The sequence below is a fragment of the Salminus brasiliensis genome, chromosome 18 (genome assembly GCF_030463535.1).
Source record: "Salminus brasiliensis chromosome 18, fSalBra1.hap2, whole genome shotgun sequence".
Classification (NCBI taxonomy): Eukaryota; Metazoa; Chordata; class Actinopteri; order Characiformes; family Bryconidae; genus Salminus; species Salminus brasiliensis.
The window spans coordinates 33,275,340-33,301,316 of NC_132895.1; the positions used below are offsets into that span (position 1 = coordinate 33,275,340).

Genomic DNA, 25,977 nt, shown 5'->3' on the forward strand with positions numbered 1-25,977 from the left:
TATTTACATTGATTAATGATAATCAGTATATTTATTTATTTACAGAAAAATAAATAAATAAATAAATAGATCTTTTTAAAAATCTTTGGCTCAAAGCCATTTCATGATCTTTCTCAGTTATATAAATTTGTTATTTTAAAGTATTTATTTTTTGCCTTTTAATGATTTTATCCATCTGTCCCTTTTTCAGTGTTTTTTCTATTTTTTTCTATTTTCTTAATATATTTTATTTATTAGATTTTTCTATAATTATTAACATTAGTTTTACATACTAAAACAGGGTCACTTGGTAGTTCTGTTTAAACCTCAATAGGAAATATCAATCACTGCACATAGAAATCACTACTACTACCAATAATATCATATACTGTTTTTTGTAACATTTCCATTTTTTCATGACACACAAAAATATTAAAACATTCTGGCAATCAAACAACTTAGGTGAAATCGGTCCAGGAAGGGATATTACTCCTTATCTTCCATCCTTGTGCACAGCTAAAGACAATAGCCCAGTATCCCCCAGTATTGGTCATCTCAGATGTTTTGCAAGATGTGCTATCAGCAGTCAGTGGCATTTCATTGTTTGTGTTATGTTTGATGTTTTATTATGTTGAACAGGTAATCAGAACTTCATAAATATCAATGTTTTATTGTATATAAGGTCATTAGTATATAAGGTCATAAAGGTCATGGAATGTTTTCTTAAAGCGATTAAAAGTGTTTTTTCAAAACTATATAGAACAATTTTTTTTGTATTTATAAAATAGAACCATATTATTCCTGTAAGAAATACAAAAACAATTATTTTATTGATTTATTTATTTTTACAGTGTTCATTTAAACATGTTATTCCTATGTGGTTTTCAGGTCCCCTGCTGCTCAGCCCATGGCCAGACATGTGGCTCAGCCCACTGCAGAACCTGCTGCTCAGAACACAATAACATTCACTGTTTAGCTCACCCACCCAGAAATGAAGACTCAGCCCCTGGAAACCCAGACTCTGGAAACCCAGACTCTGAAAGCTCAGAAAGAAATCCCCTTAACCATTTAAAAATGGAACCCAGAGGCAACACAACCAGCAATGTTGGCAGCCCCTGTGCCACAACCAGCGATGTGGGCTTGCACTGGGAACATGTGGAAAGGCATTACCAGTTGTGTTAGAGAACATCTGCCTGTCCATTGTGAGGAAAGTTTCAATGGGAAACAACAAAGATAAAGACTTGCAATGTATTTCTGTTGGTGTAAAGGTTCTACCCTATAACTGCAAGATTTACTACAGTCCAGCAGGGTCCTTCTGGTTTGGAGTCATTTACAACCTTGATAGACTAGAAACCATACCCACTGTGTGGTCATTACATCTGTGGTATAGTCGTTACCCTGATATCCCATTTGAGCTGTTGGATTGTTCACTGAGTTTGAGACGGGTCTCCTCCTATTGAGTGGGACCCCACCTTTGTAGTCAGACTTTAGCTCTCTGGGGCGGGGGTAGATGACTATTAGACTTTATTCTCAGGAAATTCTTTTTCTGCTATCTTTGCCACAGTTGGGGTGGTGAGTAGAACTTGATGGGGGCCTTCCCACCTCAGGCTAAACCAGTTCATGATAACTTTAATCAGGATTCTGGTTTCACCGTCTCAGCTACCGGCTCTACTGGCTCTCCTTGAGCACCGTGTTTGGGACAGACCGAGCAGGCTAAATAAATATTTGTTTCATTCATGTGCTGTAAAAAACCTTTTGTATGCTATCGATTCTGTCACCTTTCCCTCGCCCGGTGGTGACAGGCCTCTTAGACAGCAATTCAGCTGGAGGGCTTTTGTTAGGAGTCCCGGACTCACCCGTGCACATTTTCAGTCCCAATTCTGGGTAGTGGAAAGGGTCTTGGGATCCAACTCGAAGGACCAAGTTGTTAGAAGGATTTCCCAAAAGAGTCGCTGGAGTCACAGGTCTTCTCCATCATTTATTAATGCATATGCATATGAGAGTCACAGCAAAAGCCAGACAGGTCTTAGATGCAAGCAAAGCCTATGTTGGTTGGTTGGTTGGATAGATGGGTAGATGGTTGGATGGATGGACGGATGGATGCTTGGGTAGATGGATGAGAGGATGGTTGGGTAGATAGTTGGGTAGATGAATGGATAGATGGATGGAGGGTTGGATGGTTGGATGGATGAAGAGTTAGGTGGGTGGATGGATACATGGATAGTTGGATGGACTGATTGATAGATGTACCATAGTGATCACAGAGAGGCCATTTTCTTCTTTTCATTTAAATATCGTTAGTAATACAGTTATTCCTGTTGAATTTCCTGTTTTGAAATATGTTAGATTTGCAGTTTTCTTTCATGTTTTTATTTCTTAGGTTTAACTGGAACATTTATACTGAGATTGTAGCCTGCTTATGTGTTCATTATGTGTTCATTCAATTTTGGATGTATCAATATTATATTTAGGTAAAACAGTTTAAGTAAGTTTTCTTGTATGGATGTTCTATTGATATGTAAATAATGTTTGATATTTTCTGTTTTAATGTGGTGTAAACATAGATATGCGCTGAACTGAAACTGAGTTAGACTATATGTGTAAGGGTTCAGTCAACACCGCCGATCATCAGCAGGGGATCAAGACAATTTAGTAAGAAAGCAGCTGGGAGCAGCTCTGAAAACTCCATTTATCAGAACCCCCAGCGCTAACTACTGCTGATCAGCCACACCTGTTGGGCTCTGCATAAAAGCTCTCCCAAACAGTGGCTCAGTGCTGCACCTTTGAAGAAGGGCAGACGGTACTCGACGGTTAAGAGAAAACTTGAACAAGAGCAGAAGCACAGTATCTTCAGAATGTCATTCATTTTACTCCAATATTGGATATACAGCATATTATTAATATAATGACTTTGTTGGATCACTGACTCTAGGGACTCTAAATCACTCTAGGTCAGAGCTGTTTTGGTGGTCCTACATAATATTAGGCAGGTGGTTTTAATGTTATAGCTGATTGGTTAGGCAGGGTAAGGCATTTACATATAGGAAAGGTTAATAGTTTCTACTGTTCAGGAAATGAGTTGAGCAGCACTCTCAGATTTGGATAGTTTAATTTACAGAAGCATGAAGAGCACTGTTTTTTAGCCAGTACAGTACAAGTACAATTAAATAAAATCAGACAGTAACGTTTAATCTGCAGATGCTGCCGTCATCTACAACAGGATGTGGTTGACCTATGTGGTTGCAAATGCGCCGTCTAGCAGAAACAGAGAAGAGTGAAACTGAAAGGACGATACCAAATCAGATATGATTGAGAAAACATGTTCTACACACAATACACAAGAGTCATTTCATTAACCATTGCAGTGTAACACAAGGGAAGGATTGAATCTGCATTAAAACGTAAGATGAGTTTCTGAAAATCTGAAATGTTCCTCAGCATATTTACTGTAGTTGTATTTAATAATCTTTGTTTGCTCTGAAATTTAACTGCAGTTACACCAGCATGCATGTTGTTACCAGCAGTGTGGGACGTTTGGTGACTTGGAGGCTTCCTGTTTTCAGCAGTTTTCTGTGATCTGAATGTGCTGAAAGGTGGGGCAAACTTAAGAAAATCTCATGACATTAGTGACATACTCTCATGACATACTACAGCTGGTCTACAGCCATCAAGTTCAGAATCCGGGTTGGTGGTGTTGAGCTCCTCACGATCAGCTTCAGAAATGGTTCTTGAAAAGATTGCTATGTTTTTTGGAAAACAACCTTTCAGCAGTAATGTGATATTTAGCATAATTCTTGTTGTTTTGGAAAAACTGATTGAGAATGGCTTCATCTGTCCATGTAAAAGTGGATATACAGAGGCCGTTTTCTGCCTTTATCTCCTGACTCCGATATTTGTGACTTTTTTCTTCGGACTTTGCCTCATATATTCTAATGAAGATTGGAGAAAAGTCTATGTACCGGAGTGGAAGAAGTGGAAGGAGTGGGAAAATAATAAATGTTGTAAATGTTTCAGCAATATATATTTGAAGTATCAATGCTGCTGTGAAAAATTGATTGAAAATGGTGCAGATTGCGATAAAACTTGCTGTTGGAAATTATTTTCCTGCTTTATTCCACCTTTTGTTTGGTTGGCCGTATTCTTAATTGATGGGCGGTACGTGGCTTGTTTAAATACTACATCGAAGGTGGATTATGATGACAGTGATGAGAAGCTTCTGTGGAAATGGTGTGACAAAAATCAAACGCTGACCGAAGACCAGAAAAAAGCTTGGAGATCCTTTTTCCGTTCTCAGGTAAGCTCAGTGTAAAACTGCTGCAACACAGTCACAAAAGGTGTTCAGTAAATCATTTATATAACAAAGAGTGGATTGCACTCTTGCAAATACAGCTACTGCAAAATGTGCTTTGAACGATTACATAGAAGAACCCCTTTGATCTCATTGAGAAAATTAGATAAATAGACAGGCCCCATCTAGGTATGTCATCTACGTTCTTCCCCCAGGGCATCGGGCTCCTGAACAGTAGCACAGTGTTCCACAAACTCATTTCACCTATCTTATCACACCTTTAACATTAGAAGTACCACCCCTCCTTGACCTTCTGATACATAGAAGCGCCAAGAGACAGTTATTTGACCGCTGTGAGTATCTACTGTGAGCACTGCATTGTTTTCCTCTACTTATAGACTGCCTAGTCTTTCATTTTCATTCATGTTTATGTTACTAGAACATATGTGTGTGTTTATGTAACCTATTGTTATAAAATCATTGAGAAAATGAGATAGATAAATAGACAGACAGACATTTGCATTAATATTTATTAGAACTTTTTTTTAACCTGAGCTGTTGTTGTCTTTTGGTGCAGTTCAGTGGTTTTGGTCTCTTCCTCCTCATCTCAATTCTGGTGCTGTGTTATTCATGCTACAAGAGTTGCTGCAAAAAACAGCCATGCATGGACCTGAGTGATGAGGTGAGTGTTATAGAACCATACTGTTAGGCTTACATTTACACATTAGTAAAGGTTCCAACTGACTATTTTCTGCAGATCATTTAAGGAGTAATGGTTTATAAATAGGCAATCCCATTGAGTTCACTTACAAAAAATGCGAACAACAAAAATCCAATCCCTTGCATATGTATGTATGTATGTATGTATATGTATGTATATGTAAATATTGTTAAATGGTTAAATATGTTACTACAGCAGCACTTGGATCTGTTGCTGGTAGCTTGGTCAGCCGCTCACGGTTGAAATGCAGAGAGGCAGTGTTTTCTTATTATGCCTCAGAACCGTGGCACTGGCAGCCTAATGTGCCTACATTTGTTGTGGTGAACTGATTTTTCTCAGCCATAAAATCGTGAATACAGCTGATCAGTTTGGTGTTTATTAAATAATGTGCTTGAGAATGAGAGCTTGAGAATGTTTTTTGGCTGCAATGTTTTTTATGATCTTTTTACTAAACTTGTCCTGTTTATACGCAACATCTTTACTTTCATTTATGTTGATCAGTTTTTCTGAAATAGAGAAATAAATAAATAGATACTTTTTAAAATCATTTTTATTCTCCATAGCCATGGCCTCAAAACCATCTCTTTCATTTAGCTTTTAGTGTTCTGTATTATTTTATTTATTGTGTACTGTGAGCTCATTTAAATCCTAAATTTGATCAACTTGAGTTATATAAATCTGTTTTTAAAGTATTTACTTTTTGCCATTTAATACATCAATCCATGTGTCTTTTTTCAGTGCAATTTCATACTATTTTTTGTTTGATGTTTCTATAATTATATATTTTTATTCATTTTATATAATATCTATAACTTTTTTTTATAACATTTCATGAAACACAAAAATATATAAACATTCTGGCAATCAAGCAGCTTATGTGAAATCGGTCCAGGAAGGAATATTATTCCTTATTTTCCATCCTTGTGTTCAGCTAAAGACAATAGCCCAAGTCACTGTAGATGGGATCCCTCCTCAAACACAATCTGGTCATCTCGGATGTTCCCTATATAGTAGACTGCTTTGCAAGCTGTATCAGCATTTCATTGTTTGTATTATGTTTGATGTTGAACAGCTGATCAGAACTATAACTTAATGTTTTGTTGTACATAAAAAATAATATTTTTTTATTTATTTAAATACTGTTTAGCTTCTCTGTAATCCAAAAAAGTTTGCAAGATTATTATAAGTTATTAAAAGTCTGTTAGACATAAAAAAACTAATAATTTTTTTTATTTATAAAATAGATCCATTTTATTTCACTAGGAACTTCATTTGATATTTTTTTTATTTAGTTGTTTTTTTATTATGGTGTTTAACCACATGTTTATTTGTGTGTTCATGTGTATTCTGTTTGTACTGATTATGATGTGTGCATTTAAACATGTTATTCCTCTGTGGTTTTCAGGTCCTCTGCTGCTCAGCCCATGGCCAGACATGTGGCTCGGCCCACTGCAGAAACTGCTGTTTAAAACACAAACAAACCTGCTGCTCAGAACACAAAAACATTCACTGTTTAGCTCACCCACCCAGAAATAAAGGCTCTGGAAAATCAGCCTCTAAAAAAACAGACTCTGGAACCCCAGACTCTGGAAACCCAGACACTAGAAACCCAGAAAGACAGCCCCTTCAACAATTAAAAATGAAATCCAGAGGCAACACAACCAGCGATGTGAGCAGCCCCTGTGCCACAACCAGCGATGTGGGCAGCCCCTGTGCCACAACCAGCGATGTGGGCAGCCCCTGTGCCGAAATCAGCAATGTTGGCAGCCCCTGTGCCACAACCAGCGATGTGGGCAGCCCCTGTGCCAAAATCAGCAATGTTGGCAGCCCCTGTGCCACAACCAACACATGCAGCTGTCTCTGTCACCAAACCTGTGACTGTAAATGTCACAAGCCCAAGCCTTCACTCCCCCCTCACTGATTCAATTCCCTCCTTTTTACTGATTCAGTTTCTTCTGCATCACTGACTCTTTTCCCTCCTGGGTCACTGATTCAGTTTCTCCTGTTTTACTGACTCTTTTCCGTCCTGGTCACTGATTTATTGTCTCCTGGGTCACTAATTCTGTTCTCCCCTGGGTCACTGACTCTGTTCTCTCCTGTTTTACTGACTCTTTTCCCTCCTGGTCACTGATTTAGTGTCTCCTGGGTCACTAATTCTGTTCTCTCCTGGGTCACTAATTCTGTTCTCTCCTGGGTCACTGATTCTGTTCAGTAAACTGATGTAGTACAGTACACTGATTTAGCTTAAGTTGCTAAAATCTCTTTCAGGGTTTAGTAAACAGCTGTTAATACTCCAGTGATATACTGAAATTGTGTTCCGCAGGTGGGCCAGTACAGTGCACAGGTGTAGTAAAGCATTTTGTGAAAGGAGCGATGGACAGGTAGATAGTTGGGTGGGTGGTTGGATGAGTGGGTAGTTAGTTGGATGGGTGGATGGTTTGATGGATAGTTGAATGGACTGATAGATGTACAATAAAAGGCCATTTTTCCTTCTTTTCATTTAAAAATGATTAGATACAGTTTTCTTTCATGTTTTTATTTCTTAGGTTTAACTGGAACATTTAAACTGAGATTATCACCTGTGTATGTGTTCATTTTAAGGGTTTCTGTGATAGTGTTAACCTAAATAAGGTGCTGAACTGAAACTGAATTAGACTGTATGTGTAAGGGTTCAGTCCACACCGATTTGGTAAGAAAGCAGCTGGGAGCAGCTCTGAAAACTCCATTTCCCAGAAGCCCTAGTGCTGATTACTGCTGATCATTGCTGATCAGACACACCTGCTGGGCTCTGCATAAAAGCTCTCCCAAAGCGTGGCTTAGTGTTGCACCTTTGTAGAGGAGCAGATGCTGCTGCTCAGGTTAAGAGAAAACTAGAACAAGAGAAAACAAGTCAATTGATCTGTAATTTAGGTTTAAATTCTAGGTTTAAAGTGTGAGCTGAACCAATGGCTCAACTCGTTAATTAATTCCTGCAATCAAGTATTTTAGTTGCAGCCTTATTCTCAGTCCTTAGACTGAGGGTGGTTCTGTGCTGAACTCTGCGTTGTCTCCCTTTGTTTGAGGACGCCATTTTGTGAGTCTACTTTGTTTGCCATTCTTACCTTTTTGTCCCCCATCACTTCCTGGTGTGTTTTTGTGTTTTAAATCATTCTTGTCCCCTGGTCACCTTTTCACCTTAGTTGCCCATTTCTCAGTTTGTTTATTTATCTCTCTGTTTAAAATAAATAAACCAGGAGCTCAAGTGTTGGGTCCACCACTGGTGATATTACGTTCTTTAAGAAGGCTATTGTATACAATATATTGCATTGTAAAATATAAATAAACCATTTTAATGGCATTTCTTCACTGGAGTAAAGAGTTTTTCATGTCATACATATTAAGCAAAAACCACAGGTCTCAACCACCAGTATCGTGCCTAAAGTTTTTCTAATTTGTTCTACACCACATTTATTGATGTGTTTTTATAGAGCAGGATTGTTCACATCGCTGCTATTACAATGATGACGCCACTGTCCCCCTAAACACATCCTTAATAAGAAACCCTGAGGAATGTCAGAATATTTGTCACAACAGTGTAACCAACCACATCCTGTTGGAGAAGAGACTATCTATACTGCCCCAGATCACTCCACATTTCCTACATTTATAAATAGTGTGTAAATGGTAAATACTAAAACTATTGCTGAATATTAATGACTTTTGGTTAATAATATTATGCACGGTTTGGGTGGAGGTGCACCAAAAACCTTCATGTTGGCTTAAGAGGCAGGGCTGTGAAATATATTGTTTTAGCATTGTTATTGCAATTTGCAAATATTTAATAGTCTTGTGCAAATGTCAAATTGATACAAAACAAAAAATTCACACTATTACCATTTTCCATGACAGATCTAGCAAAACCTCATAATCTGCCCTGTAAAATTTTATTTTACTCCAATATTGGATTTTCAGTATCTTACAATATTGTTCACTGTAACTGTAACAACAACAACATCTCCTCAAGTCGCCATTGCATTTCACTTCAGCTTTGAAAAGGGCTTTCTGTAGTGGAAGAGTTTTATGTACATTTTGGGAGTGTAAACATAATTCAAGATTAAGATTATTACGTAACATTTTTGGGGTTTTGGAATTGGCGTTTTCTTAGAATTTGTTTGGGATTTGCTGGATTAATGAAGCCAATTGCTCCTATAGATCTTAATGGTTTGTCAAGATATGAAAGCAGAATCAGAATTTTAGTTTGTGAAACAGTAAAAGAGGCACAATAGAAGAGAGGAGTGAAAGTGAAAGGACTATAACAAACCAGATATGACTGAGAAAACATGTTCTACACACGATACACAAGAGTCATCTCATTAACCATTGCAGTATAACACAAGGGAAGGATTGAAGATAATCAGCTGCCTTAAATTTAAATGGAACTGTGATAATGAAATGCCTCCTAAAGGTATGACCGATCAGAAGCACTAGCTCAATTAACAGATCAATACAATAAATACTGTCAGAACTTTTCTAAACTCTGCATCTTGCTCTGTAGCAGAAGCATCAAAAAGCACAACATGAAGATCTGAGACCTTCCAAGGCATATTTACATACACACAAATTTATTGTAGTTATATTGAATAATCTTTCCTTGCTTGGATCTTTAACTGCCATTACACCAGCATGCACGTCATTACCAGCAGTGTGGGGATTGTGAGGCTTCCTGTTTTCAACTCTGTCAGTTTGCTGTGATCAGATGATGCTGGAGGTGGGGCAAACTATCTCAAAATGTTAGTCCTACATCTGGACTTCATTAAGTTCAGATTCTGGGTTGGTGGCGTTGAGCTCCGTGTGATAAGCTTCAAAAATGATTCTAGCAAAGATTATCAAGTTTTTTGGACAACACCCTTTCAGCAGTAATGTGCTCTTTGGCATAATTTTGACTGGTTTGGAAAAGATTATTGAGAATGACTTTATCTGTCCATGTAAAAGCGGATACACAGAGGCCATCTTCTGGCTGTACCTCCTGACTCCCACTGTTGCGTCTTTCATTTTTGGACTTTACCTTCAACACTGTGCAAAGTTGGATAAAACTTGCTGTCTGAATTTTTTTTCCTCTTTTATTCCACCTATCGTTTGGCTGGCCCTGTTCTTTCTGGATGGACGGTACATGTCCTGTTTAAAGACCACAATAAAGGTGGATTATGATGACAGCGATGAGAAGCCACCGTGGAAATGGTGTCACAAAAATCAAACGCTGACTGATGACCAAATCCATGCTTGGAGATGGTTTTTCATTTCTAGGGTAAGTTACTTTTTATAGCACACAAAACCACTGCAGTCTATGGGTTATTGGAAGAAATTGTCCCATGTTCGGAAGACACAGTGTGAAGTTGAGTGAAATCAGAATAATACTGCTACCTACGTGGTATCACACCTGAAACCATGCTTCTAAATGCCAAAGCCGGCTGAAACATAGGCTTCGCCACATTAAACTCACTATGCTTCAACCACGGCTGCAAAGACAGAGCATTGTGGTTGTTAACTGTGTTGTAACTGCAAAAATTAGTCCATTTGCAGCATTGCATGTTTAATAAGAAGTCGAATTAAACGAATTAAGAATGTTGCGACAATGCAGTATTGCCTTCAATCTGCTAACCTATTTGCAACAAGCAAAGCCTTTTACTATCAGCATATACGGTTTTATTTTTAACATTCTAACTTCTACTTTTAATCAGCTGTAGAATACCCTTTATCTGTTAGTGCTGGGGGGCTTTATACCCCTGACATTAGGCATGGTGCCTATAGATTCATCAATGATGATGATCTGCTCCTATTCTTTTGGCAGTACTTCTCTACAGGTACTAGACAAGCTGTGTATGCACTTCTGTTAGCAGTGCTTTCATTAGAATCAGTATCTACAAACTTTTGGACATGGTGTATATTTAGATTTATATTTTTATATTTAGGTATATTTTCATTTACTTAGTTTTTATGCTTTCATTCAGTGTTTCTGTAAATTCTTTAATTCCTCCAGCAAGCATTTGAGATACATTTTCTGGGTTTTCTGTTTGTGAGTTCAGAGATCAGAATTGTCTCCACAACGAAATTTATACATAGAATAACGAACAGTAACAATTATACATGTGGACAAAATTGTTGGTACCCCTCGGTTAATGAAAGAAAAACCCAGAATGGTCAAAGAAATAACTTGAATCTGACAAAAGTAATAATAAATAAAAATGCTATGAACATTAACAAATGAAAATCTGACATTAATTTTGGACAATGCTTAAACAGAATTATTTAACAAATTAAACTCATTAAACAGGCCTGGACAAAAATTATGGTACTCCTGAAAATAATGTGACCAAAGGGCCATGTTAAATCAAGGTCTGTCCACTAATTAGCATCACGTGTCTACAATCTTGTAATCAGTCAGTGGGCCTATACATAGGGCTACAGGTAGTTGCTGGGCTGTTTGGTCACATGGTGTGTACCACAATCAACATGAACCAGAGGAAGAGAAGGAAAGAGTTGTCTCAGAAGATTAGAAAGAAAATTATAGACAAGCATGGTAAAGCTAAAGGTTATAAGACCATCTCCAAGCAGCCTGATGTTCCTGTGACACAGTTGCACATTTTATTCAGAAATTTAAGATCCATGGGACTGTAGACAACCTCCCTGGACGTGGCCACAGGAGGAAAATTGATGACAAATCAAAGATGGATAATATGAATGATAATATGATAAACTTCTACAGAGATGATTAAAGGTGAACTTCAAGCTCAAGGAACATCAGTGTCAGATCACACCATCCATCATTGTTTAAGCCAAAGTGGACTTCATGGGAGACGACCAAGGAGGACACCATTGTTGAAAACAAATCATAAAAAAGCCAGACTGGAAACTAAATGTTGACAAGCCCCAAATTGAACTTTTTGTCAAGGCACATCAGCTCTATGTTCACAGATGGAAAACTGAAGCATATCAAGAAAATAACACTGTCCCTACTGTGAAACATGGAGGAGGCTCTGTTATGTTCTGGGGCTGCTTTGCTGCATCTGACACAGGGTGTCTTGAATCTGTGCAGGGTACAATGAAATCTCAAGACTATCAAGGGATTCTAGAGAGAAATGTGCTGCCCAGTGTCAGAAAGCTTGGTCTCAGTCGCAGGTCATGGGTCTTGAAACAGGAAAATGACCCAAAACACAGCTAAAAACACCCAAGAATGGCTAAGAGGAAAACATTGGACTATTCTGAAGTGGCCTTCTATGAGCCCTGACCTAAATCCTATTGAGCATCTTTGGAAGGAGCTAAAACATGCCGTCTGGAAAAGGCTCCCTTCAAACCTGAGACAACTGTAGCAGTTTGCTCATGAGGAGTGGGCCAAAATACCTGCTGAGAGGTGCAGAATTCTCATTGACAGTTACAGGAATCGTTTGATTGCAGTGATTGCTTCAAAATTTGTGCAACAACATATTAAATTAAGGGTGTCATCATTTCTGTCCAGGCCTGTTTAATGAATGTACTTTTTAAACTAATTCTGTTGAAGCATTGTTCAAAATCAATGTCAGATTTTCATTTGTTCATTTTCATAGAATTTCTATTTATTATTACTTTTGTCAGATTCAAGTTATTTCTGTGACCATTATGGGTTTTTCTTTTATTAACCAAGGGGTACTAACAATTTTGTCCATGTGTATATGATTTAATGCAGTTTAATTTCCATCGTTTCTGTTTAAGCGACCCGTTTACAGATTCTGTACCAACTTTTTGAGAAAAGTTATTTATGTTTAGAGTCAGTGTTGACTAGTTTATTTATTATGGGAAACTTTTACTGGTCAAATCTGATAAAAATGTTAAACATGATGGTGCAGCTCATCACCTCTATATTCTTCTAGTTTTGGGAATACAGGTTGCTATGAAAACCAGGCTTTATGACCACAGAAATCATAGGCTACTTTTCCACTGCAGGGCTGAACAGATCTAAACATGGAGGATAACCATTCCGGTGGCTTTTCCACAGCATGGAAAGCTTACAAACCTGGGCCCCTGGGATAAACCTGATGGATATTCTGTCCATGAATTTACATATCAGGCAAATAAATCGAAATGTCATCAATGCAAGCTATAAGAAATGTGCCTGTCATTTCATGAAGAACATTGTTGTTAAAAGCTTGAACCACAGAAGGGGCATTCTGTAACCCAAACAGCATAACCAGGTACTCATAGTGTCCACTACTGGTGCAGAAGGCAGTTTTCCACTTGTTTCCAGCCTTTGCCTGGACTAGATTGCATGCACTGTGGAGATCCAGTTTTGTGTATACTGTGGCTCCTAAGTTGTTAAGGGGGCAGGGACCAAAAGGCAAGGAATAAGCTTGTGGTTTCATGATTGGATTGAGTCCTCTGTAATCAGCCAGATGTAGGTTGAATCTAAGGTGTCTACTGATGATCTGGAATTTGGGTCAATCAGTCAATCAATGCTGAAAAGACAGAAGCTGAAAAGACAGTACTGCAGGTCCTTCCTTCCTGCTGCTGTCAGACTCTATAACCAGCACTACTCCCAGCGGACCACATACACTCACAACTCATATACAGGTAATAGAGCTCCTTTAATGCATCAGACAGGTAGGCAATACTTTGCAAAGTGACAGAGAGGTTTAAGAACAAAAGGGACCAAGAACAGGCAACACTGATTAGAACTCTGGGGGGTGAGAACAAGTGAACTTTGCATGATTGGTGGAGAGGGGACAAATGGAGGTTATCAAACTCTGATTCTGGCAATTGGAGTTTGTAGAGTCTGTACTGTAAGATCCATTAAGCAAAGCTGTGTTTTCTTTTATTGCAGTTGATTGGTTTGGGTATCTTCATCTTCATCTTGATTCTGGTGCTGTTTTATAAATGCTACAAGTGTATGTACCAGAAAAAGGTGAGTGTCCCGACCAATAAATCTGCACAGCTAAGCTTGCATGTTAAAGTGGTTGAGTTCACAGTTGTGATTTGGTTGCTGTATCACTACAATAAGTTTGGTGTAGTGTAGAGGGTAACAACAACATCTTAACTGGAACAAATTTTGGTTTCCAAGCTGGACAAGCACTTAATAAGAGAGTCATTAGGCAAGACTCCTGACTCTACATTCTTTTACCATTGTAACATGATCCACATGTAAAAGCTTTGGATTATTAAGTGTAAATAAGTCAAACAAACATCACTCTACAAATACACACTTCTGCATATTCCAAATATGTGTGCATTTAAATGTTATTCCTCTGTGGTTTTCAGGTCCTCTGCTGCTCAGCCCATGGCCAGACATGTGGCTCGGCCCACTGCAGAAACTGCTGTTTAAAACACAAACGAACCTGCTGCTCAGAACACAATAACATTCACTGTTTAGCTCACCCACCCAGAAATAAAGGCTCTGGAAAATCAGCCTCTAAAAAAACAGACTCTGGAAACACAGACTCTGAAAACCAACAAGAAAGACAGCCCCTTCAACAATTAAAAATGAAATCCAGAGGCAACACAACCAGCGATGTGAGCAGCCCCTGTGCCACAACCAGCGATGTGAGCAGCCCCTGTGCCACAACCAGCGATGTGAGCAGCCCCTGTGCCACAACCAGCGATGTGGGCAGCCCCTGTGCCACAACCAGCGATGTGGGCAGCCCCTGTGCCACAACCAGCGATGTGGGCAGCCCCTGTGCCAAAATCAGCGATGTGGGCAGCCCCTGTGCCAAAATCAGCAATGTTGGCAGCCCCTGTGCCAAAACCAACACATGCAGCTGTCTCTGTCACCAAACCTGTGACTGTAAATGTCACAAGCCCAAGCCTTCACTCCCCCCTCACTGATTCAATTCCCTCCTTTTTACTGATTCAGTTTCTTCTGCATCACTGACTCTTTTCCCTCCTGGGTCACTGATTCAGTTTCTCCTGTTTTACTGACTCTTTTCCGTCCTGGTCACTGATTTATTGTCTCCTGGGTCACTAATTCTGTTCTCTCCTGGGTCACTGACTCTGTTCTCTCCTGTTTTACTGACTCTTTTCCCTCCTGGTCACTGATTTAGTGTCTCCTGGGTCACTAATTCTGTTCTCTCCTGGGTCACTAATTCTGTTCTCTCCTGGGTCACTGATTCTGTTCAGTAAACTGATTTAGTACAGTACACTGATTTAGCTTAAGCTGCTAAAATCTCAGGGTTTAGTAAACAGCTGTTAATACTGCAGTGATATACTGAAATTGTGTTCCGCAGGTGGGCCAGTGCAGTGCACAGGTGTAGTAAAGCATTTTGTGAAAGGAGGGATGGACAGGTAGATAGTTGGGTGGGTGGTTGGATGAGTGGGTAGTTAGTTGGATGGGTGGATGGTTTGATGGATAGTTGAATGGACTGATGGATGTACAATAAAAGGCCATTTTTCCTTCTTTTCATTTAAAAATTATTAGATACAGTTTTCTTTCATGTTTTTATTTCTTAGGTTTAACTGGAACATTTAAACTGAGATTATCACCTGTGTATGTGTTCATTTTAAGGGTTTCTGTGATAGTGTTAACCTAAATAAGGTGCTGAACTGAAACTGAATTAGACTGTATGTGTAAAGGTTCAGTCCACACCGATTTGGTAAGAAAGCAGCTGGGAGCAGCTCTGAAAACTCCATTTCCCAGAAGCCCTAGTACTGATTACTGCTGATCATTGCTGATCAGACACACCTGCTGGGCTCTGCATAAAAGCTCTCCCAAAGCGTGGCTTAGTGTTGCACCTTTGTAGAGGGGCAGACGCTGCTCAGGTTAAGAGAAAACTAGAACAAGAGAAAACAAGTCAATTGATCTGTAATTTAGGGGGAACATTCTAGGTTTAAAGTGTGAGCTGAACCAATGGCTCAACTCGTTAATTAATTCCTGCAATCAAGTATTTTAGTTGCAGTCTTATTCTCAGTCCTCAGACTGAGGGTGGTTCTGTGCTGAACTCTGTGTTGTCTCCCTTTGTTTGAGGACGCCATTTTGTGAGTCTACTTTGTTTGCCATTCTTACCTTTTTGTCCCCCATCACTTCCTGGTGTGTTTTTTCCATTTCTTTTCACGCCTCCCCTATAGTGCAGTGGTACCACACTGCCCCTGGTTCGAGTGTGTTGCTGGTTCAAACCTGGTTGCTCACTAAGCAAAACACACCAAATCATTCTTGTCCCCTGGTCACCTTTTCACCTTAGTTGCCCATTTCTCAGTTTGTTTATTTATCTCTCTGTTTAAAATAAATAAACCAGGAGCTCTAGTGTTGGGTCCACCACTGGTGATATTACGTTTTTTAAGAAGGCTATTATATACAATATATTGCATTGTAAAATATAAATAAACCATTTTAATGGCATTTCTTCACTGGAGTAAAGAGTTTTTCATGTCATACATATTAAGCAAAAACCACAGGTCTCAACCACCAGTATCGTGCCTAAAGTTTTTTTAATTTGTTCTACACCACATTTATTGATGTGTTTTTATAGAGCAGGATTGTTCACATCGCTGCTATTACAATGATGACGCCACTGTCCCCCTAAACACATCCTTAATAAGAAACCCTGAGGAATGTCAGAATATTTGTCACAACAGTGTAACCAACCACATCCTGTTGGAGAAGAGACTATCTATACTGACCCAGATCACTCCACATTTCCTACATTTATAAATAGTGTGTAAATGGTAAATACTAAAACTATTGCTGAATATTAATGACTTTTGGTTAATAATATTATGCACGGTTTGGGTGTTGGTGCACCAAAAACCTTCATGTTGGCTTAAGAGGCAGGGCTGTGAAATATATTGTTTTAGCATTGTTATTGCAATTTGCAAATATTTAATAGTCTTGTGCAAATGTCAAATTGATACAAAACAAAAAATTCACACTATTACCATTTTCCATGACAGATCTAGCAAAACCTCATAATCTGCCCTGTAAAATTTTATTTTACTCCAATATTGGATTTTCAGTATCTTACAATATTGTTCACTGTAACTATAACAACAACAACATCTCCTCAAGTCGCCATTGCATTTCACTTCAGCTTTGAAAAGGGCTTTCTGTAGTGGAAGAGTTTTATGTACATTTTGGGAGTGTAAACATAATTCAAGATTAAGATTATTACGTAACATTTTTGGGGTTTTGGAATTGGCGTTTTCTTAGAATTTGTTTGGGATTTGCTGGATTAATGAAGCCAATTGCTCCTATAGATCTTAATGGTTTGTCAAGATATGAAAGCAGAATCAGAATTTTAGTTTGTGAAACAGTAAAAGAGGCACAATAGAAGAGAGGAGTGAAAGTGAAAGGACTATAACAAACCAGATATGACTGAGAAAACATGTTCTACACACGATACACAAGAGTCATCTCATTAACCATTGCAGTATAACACAAGGGAAGGATTGAAGATAATCAGCTGCCTTAAATTTAAATGGAACTGTGATAATGAAATGCCTCCTAAAGGTATGACCGATCAGAAGCACTAGCTCAATTAACAGATCAATACAATAAATACTGTCAGAACTTTTCTAAACTCTGCATCTTGCTCTGTAGCAGAAGCATCAAAAAGCACAACATGAAGATCTGAGACCTTCCAAGGCATATTTACATACACACAAATTTATTGTAGTTATATTGAATAATCTTTCCTTGCTTGGATCTTTAACTGCCATTACACCAGCATGCACGTCATTACCAGCAGTGTGGGGATTGTGAGGCTTCCTGTTTTCAACTCTGTCAGTTTGCTGTGATCAGATGATGCTGGAGGTGGGGCAAACTATCTCAAAATGTTAGTCCTACATCTGGACTTCATTAAGTTCAGATTCTGGGTTGGTGGCGTTGAGCTCCGTGTGATAAGCTTCAAAAATGATTCTAGCAAAGATTATCAAGTTTTTTGGACAACACCCTTTCAGCAGTAATGTGCTCTTTGGCATAATTTTGACTGGTTTGGAAAAGATTATTGAGAATGACTTTATCTGTCCATGTAAAAGCGGATACACAGAGGCCATCTTCTGGCTGTACCTCCTGACTCCCACTGTTGCGTCTTTCATTTTTGGACTTTACCTTCAACACTGTGCAAAGTTGGATAAAACTTGCTGTCTGAATTTTTTTTCCTCTTTTATTCCACCTATCGTTTGGCTGGCCCTGTTCTTTCTGGATGGACGGTACATGTCCTGTTTAAAGACCACAATAAAGGTGGATTATGATGACAGCGATGAGAAGCCACCGTGGAAATGGTGTCACAAAAATCAAACGCTGACTGATGACCAAATCCATGCTTGGAGATGGTTTTTCATTTCTAGGGTAAGTTACTTTTTATAGCACACAAAACCACTGCAGTCTATGGGTTATTGGAAGAAATTGTCCCATGTTCGGAAGACACAGTGTGAAGTTGAGTGAAATCAGAATAATACTGCTACCTACGTGGTATCACACCTGAAACCATGCTTCTAAATGCCAAAGCCGGCTGAAACATAGGCTTCGCCACATTAAACTCACTATGCTTCAACCACGGCTGCAAAGACAGAGCATTGTGGTTGTTAACTGTGTTGTAACTGCAAAAATTAGTCCATTTGCAGCATTGCATGTTTAATAAGAAGTCGAATTAAACGAATTAAGAATGTTGCGACAATGCAGTATTGCCTTCAATCTGCTAACCTATTTGCAACAAGCAAAGCCTTTTACTATCAGCATATACGGTTTTATTTTTAACATTCTAACTTCTACTTTTAATCAGCTGTAGAATACCCTTTATCTGTTAGTGCTGGGGGGCTTTATACCCCTGACATTAGGCATGGTGCCTATAGATTCATCAATGATGATGATCTGCTCCTATTCTTTTGGCAGTACTTCTCTACAGGTACTAGACAAGCTGTGTATGCACTTCTGTTAGCAGTGCTTTCATTAGAATCAGTATCTACAAACTTTTGGACATGGTGTATATTTAGATTTATATTTTTATATTTAGGTATATTTTCATTGACTTAGTTTTTATGCTTTCATTCAGTGTTTCTGTGAATTCTGTAATTCCTCCAGCAAGCATTTGAGATACATTTTCTGGGTTTTCTGTTTGTGAGTTCAGAGATCAGAATTGTCTCCACAACGAAATTTATACATAGAATAACGAACAGTAACAATTACACATGTGGACAAAATTGTTGGTACCCCTCAGTTAATGAAAGAAAAACCCACAATGGTCACAGAAATAACTTGAATCTTTTTGTCAAGGCACATCAGATCTATATTCACAGATGGAAAAATTAAGCATATCAAGAAAAGAACACTGTCCTGACTGTGAAACATGGAGGAGGCTCTGTTATGTTCTGGGGCTGCTTTGCTGCATCTGACACAGGGTGTCTTGAATCTGTGCAGGGTACAATGAAATCTCAAGACTATCAAGGGATTCTAGAGAGAAATGTGCTGCCCAGTGTCAGAAAGCTTGGTCTCAGTCGCAGGTCATGGGTCTTGCAAAATGACCCAAAACACAGCTAAAAACACCCAAGAATGGCTAAGAGGAAAACATTGGACTATTCTGAAGTGGCCTTCTATGAGCCCTGACCTAAATCCTATTGAGCATCTTTGGAAGGAGCTGAAACATGCCGTCTGGAAAAGGCTCCCTTCAAACCAGAGACAACTGTAGCAGTTTGCTCATAAGGAGTGGGCCAAAATACCTACTGAGAGGTGCAGAAGTCTCATTGACAGTTACAGGAATCGTTTGATTGCAGTGATTGCTTCAAAATTTGTGCAACAACATATTAAATTAAGGGTGTCATCATTTCTGTCCAGGCCTGTTTAATGAATTTACTTTTTAAACTAATTCTGTTGAAGCATTGTTCAAAATCAATGTCGGATTTTCATTTGTTCATTTTCATAGAATTTCTATTTATTATTACTTTTGTCAGATTTAAGTTATTTCTCTGACCATTATGGGTTTTTCTTTTATTAACCAAGGGGTACTAACAATTTTGTCCATGTGTATATGCTTTAATGCAGTTTAATATCCATCGTTTCTGTTTAAGCGACCCCTTTACAGATTCTGTACCAACCTTTTGAGAAAAGTTATTTATGTTTAGAGTCAGTGTTGACTAGTTTATTTATTATGGGAAACTTTTACTGGTCAAAGCTGGTAAAAATGTTAAACATGATGGTGCAGCTCATCACCTCCATATTCTTCTAGTTTTGGGAATACAGGTTGCTATGGAAACCAGGCTTTATGACCACAGAAATCATAGGCTACTTTTCCACTGCAGGGCTGAACAGATCTAAACATGGAGGATAACCATTCCGGTGGCTTTTCCACAGCATGGAAAGCTTACAAACCTGGGCCCCTGGGATAAACCTGATGGATATTCTGTCCATGAATTTACATATCAGGCAAATAAATCGAAATGTCATCAATGCAAGCTATAAGAAATGTGCCTGTCATTTCATGAAGAACATTGTTGTTAAAAGCTTGAACCACAGAAGGGGCATTCTGTAACCCAAACAGCATAACCAGGTACTCATAGTGTCCACTACTGGTGCAGAAGGCAGTTTTCCACTTGTTTCCAGCCTTTGCCTGGACTAGATTGCATGCGCTGTGGAGGTCCAGTTTTGTGTATACTGTGGCACCTAAGTTGTTAAGGGGGCAGGGACCAAAGGCAAGGAATAAGCTTGTGGTTTCATGATTGGATTGAGTCCTCTGTAATCAGCCAGATGTAGGTTGAATCTAAGGTGTCTACTGATGATCTGGAATTTGGGTCAATCAGTCAATCAATGCTGAAAAGACAGAAGCTGAAAAGACAGTACTGCAGGTCCTTCCTTCCTGCTGCTGTCCACATACACTCACAACTCATATACAGGTAATAGAGCTCCTTTAATGCATCAGACAGGTAGGCAATACTTTGCAAAGTGACAGAGAGGTTTAAGAACAAAAGGGACCAAGAACAGGAAATACTGATTAGAACTCTGGGGGGTGAGAACAAGTGAACTTTGCATGATTGGTGGAGAGGGGACAAATGGAGGTTATCAAACTCTGATTCTGGCAATTGGAGTTTGTAGAGTCTGTACTGTAAGATCCATTAAGCAAAGCTGTGTTTTCTTTTATTGCAGTTGATTGGTTTGGGTATCTTCATCTTCATCTTGATTCTGGTGCTGTTTTATAAATGCTACAAGTGTATGTACCAGAAAAAGGTGAGTGTCCCGACCAATAAATCTGCACAGCTAAGCTTGCATGTTAAAGTGGTTGAGTTCACAGTTGTGATTTGGTTGCTGTATCACTACAATAAGTTTGGTGTAGTGTAGAGGGTAACAACAACATCTTAACTGGAACAAATTTTGGTTTCCAAGCTGGACAAGCACTTAATAAGAGAGTCATTAGGCAAGACTCCTGACTCTACATTCTTTTACCATTGTAACATGATCCACATGTAAAAGCTTTTTATATTATTAAGTGTAAATAAGCCAAACAAACATCACTCTTCTGCATATTCCAAAACACTTACTTTATTTTGAAATAAAGTTTTATGTTTACTATTGTTTAATATTGTTTAGAAGAATAATCCTTATTATTAATAATATTTTGTTGTAATTGTGAATATATAATTTTATATTTGTTTATTTATATATATATGTTTTATTTATTTTCATGTTGCTCCCTTCCCCCAATAATTAGCATCCCCTGGCTTTTAGGTGCACACAGGGAAATCCACTCTGTGCTTTGTGAAAACAAGAGTTCAAGTAATAATATATATATATATTTTAAATGCTCATTAGTTAACAAACATTCTTCAGAACTAGTTAACAAATTGCTTAGTGTTGCAAAGCTTTTAGAAAGATAACTAAAACTACTAAAATTACTAAAATTATATGAATAATAGGCCTTAGTGTGTAATAAACCTTGAAGGGTCAAGGGTTTAATATTTTCAGGGAGCTGCCTAAAGCAGCAAAAAGTTGTCTTTGGTATCAGTCAACCCTCCACTTGTTGTGAGGGGGAAACCCCACTCTGTCTGCTCACTGCTCACATGTGCAGTCCAATAATCAACCCTTCCCCAGCGACTTCCACAACCATCATCATCATTATCATCTTCACCCACTTTCCCAACCTAGATCTCCTAGATCTTTTTTCAAGTAGGAATGAATGGATGAATGTTAAAAACATTTTTAAATAAATGCCACTGATGATGCTGATGATACTTCTCCCAGTGACCCTTAAATACACTCAAGTCTTTGGAAACACCACACACCCTGGCATTACTTTAGCAACAATCTGGCAAATCATAGTGTTCACCCAGCAACACTTTTGCAACCAAACAAAATACCACAGTAACTGCCCAGCAAAAACATGCAACACCACAGCAACCACTTAGGATTTTGCACACACCAGCTTCACTTTAGCCACCAATTATCAACTCCATAGCAAATGTTATTATTGTTGTTGTTGTTGTTGTATACTATAGTAGAGTATTGTTTTGCACTGACCCTTTTGAGAATTCCAGTTATTAACATTTTCTTATTTCAGTAAATCTTTAAACCTCAGAGCTTCACAAGTGTTGATGTTGATAAGCAGTTCTGTATAGTTTTAGTATTTTAGTGTTTTTATTATTAATTTCAATTGTGGAAACATTTTAGAGCTGCATCAGGGTACATTTGTGCAGCCCCTGCAGTAATGCATCTGCTCCATGAGGGGTCAGGTTTGTGTTTTCAGTTCACTTAGGCTTTACTGTACTGTCACTAAAAACTGTGAAATCATCACCCCGGTGCTGCTCTGTCATAGATATGTCCTGCGTCTGACAATTACTGTGTTCTGTTTGTGCTAATGTGAATTTAAAAGTGTTGTTCCTCTGTGGTTTTAGACCCCCTGCTGTTCAGCCCATGGCCAAACCTGTGGCTCCTCCCACTGCAAAGACTGCTGTGGAGTACACATACGAGACTGCTGCCAAGCACACAAGAGTGTTTCCTGTTTAGCTCACCTCAACTCAACTCAATCCAACTGTTTAGTTAGCTCTAAAACTGGAGCGCCCCCCTGTGCCAATACCAACACCTGCACCTGTCTCTGTCACCAAACCTGTAAATGTGAATGTCACAAGCCCTAGCCTTCACTGTCCCCGGTCACTGATTCAGTTTCGGCACCGATGTAGTAAAATATGGTGCAAAATATTCAAGCAAAATCAAAGGTTGTTAACATCTTAATCTTAAACAGGAGCAAAAATAAGATCTCTGTAAACAGGACATTTATTTATAAGCAGAGAGCCTCTGTGCATTACTGCACATCTGTATTTTATGATGATGCATGCCTTTCTATATGAACAAATTTAGCTTCTTTCTCAGTTAAAAACTGATGGATAGGTGGATGGTGGTTAGGTGGATGATTGGATAGGTAGATGGATGGATGGATGGAAGGATGTTTTAATGGATAGTTGGATGGACTGATAGATGTACCATAATGATCACAGAGAGTGTTTGTTTTTTTCTTTGCATTTAAATATTGTTAGTAATACAGTTTCCTGTTATAAGCTCACTGTTAGATTTACTGTTTTTAAATGTTAGATTTGCAGTTTTCTTTTCTACATTTATACTGAGACTGTCTGCTGCTTGTGTGTTCATTTGAAAATTTCTGATTATCAAAGTTTTATTTAGGTATAACATAGGTAAAGATAAAGCTTAAGTACGCTTTCCTGCCCAGATCTTCTTTTCTCTTCAGATCAACTTTCTCACCACTATCAACTTTCTGTTGATCATTAATGTTTAAATAGTCTGGCCAGAGGAGGATGGGTCCCCCTTGTGAGTCTTGGTTCCCCCCAAGGTTTCTTCCTTCAGCTCTGAGGGAGTTTTTCCTTGCCACTGTTGCTGTTGGCTCGCTCATGTTATTTCTTCTTTCTTCTCTGTCTCTGTCCTTTATTTAGTAATAATTATGTAAAGCTGCTTTGTGATGACAACAGTTGTAAAAAGCGCTATACAAATAAATTTGACTTGACTTGATATGAAAATGTTGTATGATATTTTCAGTTTTCATGTTTTTCTTACATTGAATAGAGGAGATAATGGAAGTTTTAAGAAATAAAGTTCCGAAATAAGGTTCATAAATAAGGTACCAAGCTTTCACTGGGTGGGACCCTCAAGGAAGGGTACTGTTGATATTATGGCTAAATAATCTCCATCAATTTCAAATACAGTCAAGCAGCTGGCCTGCAGGCACAAGGTAACAATGAGGCAGGGTCAAGATCAAGACCATGGACACCATATTAAGTGGAGCAGCAAGGCAGAGTGAAGGTTGAGACCAGAACTCATTCTCCATTGCCTTCTGGTAGGAGATCTAAGAGAACTCCACTGATGAGACACAGAAAAAGGCCTTAAGAATTTTCCCAGAGGAAGCCAATGTCCTCCTGGGAGAATGATCTGTAGACAGATGAGACCAAATTAGAGGTTTTTGATAAAGCACAATATTTACAGAAAATTAAAAGAGGCCTTCAAGGACATCCTAGACCCAACGGTCAAACATGGTAGAAGTTTATAGATGTTTTGGGGTTGTTTTTGCTGCTTCTGGCACTGGAGGCATTAACTGTAAGTAATGAGTCCAGACCTTAATTCTATAGAAAATAATCAATAATAAATATAAAATAAATCAATAATAAATACAAAATAAATGAACATGTGAAGGCCATGGACTCATGCACTGGTCTTGATCTTGATTCAGATTCAATGTGTTTTGCTCTCTGTTTTGACTCAGACTTGATGTGCCCTGGTCTCAATCTTGACTCGGCCTTACTGCTCCACTCAATGTGTCCTGGTCTTGCTCTTGACTCCAACTCAGTGTGTCCTGGTATTGGTATTGATCCAGGCATTGTCTTTTCACTTTGTGAGTCCTGGTCTTAATCTTGACTCCGCCTTGCTTCTCCACTCAATGTGTCCTGTTCTTAATCCTGACTCAACCTCACCACTACTGGTGTCCTAGTGATGGCCTTAAATCGGTTTCTCCTCTTATGGTCCAAAGCCTGCAATTTGAGCAAATTTTTGAGCATAGTTTTAGCTCATTTGTACAGAAACCAATCACCTTTACATGCACTGTCCGGTTCTCACCAGCTGAAGCTGGAGAGTTCTGCTCTTTGAGGTTGGTGGTTTGGTGGTGTATAACTGAATGCTTACTCACTCAGAGACTCAGAAGAATTCAGAGACTCAGAAGGTTCAGAAGGTGCATTTCGTTTTATGCCTAGCGTGAATCAGAAATGGGAGCGCCACAGATGCTTCAGAGATTTTCCCCAAAGATGAACAAGAAGAATGGATTTTTAATCCTAATCTTAGTTGGCCTTGTCGTTGCAGCCGAATTCGTTGAGAAGGACTTTATATGCCCTTGTGAAGAACCCCTCAGAACGGTATTTTTCACCTTCTACTTGTTGATCCCTGCCATCATCACGTTAACTATCACGTATTGCATTATGTGTGAGCTGCACAAAGAGGATTCCGAGAGTCAGAAATCGGATGTGGAAAATGAAAGTCAGAAATCAAATGAAGAAACTGCACGACGGACATCCAGAAGGACTGAGGAAACTAAAATTGAGGAAGCTGAAGGACCTTGGAATTACAGATTTTTCCTGAAGTGCTGTATTCCCAGTGTAGTTTGGATACTCCTGTTCTTCAGTGATGGAAGATTTTTGGCATGTTTGCAAACTGAGTTAAAGGGAGGACATGCTGACAGCATTCCTCATCCTCCATGGGAATGGTGTGACAAAAACCGAACCCTGACCACTACACAGGAACGTGCAGTGATGTCATATAACTATTCCAAGGTAAGCTGCTAGTCATTTTTTTCCTGTTGCTAGGATGAATAGAAATTCTATAAATTACGTGGAATGAACACTCATTTAACATTAACTTCCATTTAAAGTTAAGAGCATTTTGCATTCTCCTGTTAAGGCAATTTTGGACAGCGATTAAGAAAGCTACACTGCTGTTGTCTTTTGTCTCCAGGTGGCAGGTTTTGGTTGTCTCCTTGTCCTCTCACTTGGAATACTGATTTATAAATGCTGTAAAGAA

The 25,977-nt window shown here is 38.7% G+C and overlaps 1 protein-coding gene and 2 long non-coding RNA genes across 5 annotated transcripts; all 3 read left to right on the plus strand.

The window, feature by feature from the left end:
• The first annotated feature begins 3,871 nt into the window (after positions 1-3,871).
• LOC140539647 (uncharacterized) lies at positions 3,872-7,375 on the plus strand. The gene is made up of 3 exons (XR_011977838.1): positions 3,872-4,273; positions 4,845-4,949; positions 6,394-7,375. It is a non-coding gene; the product is annotated as an uncharacterized lncRNA (long non-coding RNA).
• Positions 7,376-9,649: 2,274 nt separating this feature from the next.
• LOC140539441 (uncharacterized) lies at positions 9,650-16,323 on the plus strand. Of its 2 annotated transcripts, XM_072662153.1 has the most exons (4): positions 9,650-9,735; positions 10,153-10,272; positions 13,819-13,899; positions 14,253-16,323. In XM_072662153.1, exons 1-4 carry the CDS (start codon positions 9,724-9,726, stop codon positions 14,814-14,816), a joined length of 777 nt encoding a protein of 258 aa, XP_072518254.1. In that variant the 5' UTR covers positions 9,650-9,723; the 3' UTR covers positions 14,817-16,323. The 2 variants fall into 2 exon arrangements, with proteins under 2 accessions (XP_072518254.1, XP_072518253.1); XM_072662152.1 differs by lacking the exon at positions 9,650-9,735 and having other exon boundaries at positions 9,812-10,272.
• A 1,324-nt stretch (positions 16,324-17,647) lies between these two features.
• On the plus strand, positions 17,648-23,869 carry LOC140539563 (uncharacterized). Of its 2 annotated transcripts, XR_011977836.1 has the most exons (4): positions 17,648-17,733; positions 18,151-18,270; positions 21,058-21,138; positions 22,800-23,869. It is a non-coding gene; the product is annotated as an uncharacterized lncRNA (long non-coding RNA). The 2 variants fall into 2 exon arrangements; XR_011977835.1 differs by lacking the exon at positions 17,648-17,733 and having other exon boundaries at positions 17,810-18,270.
• The last annotated feature ends 2,108 nt before the right edge of the window (positions 23,870-25,977 follow it).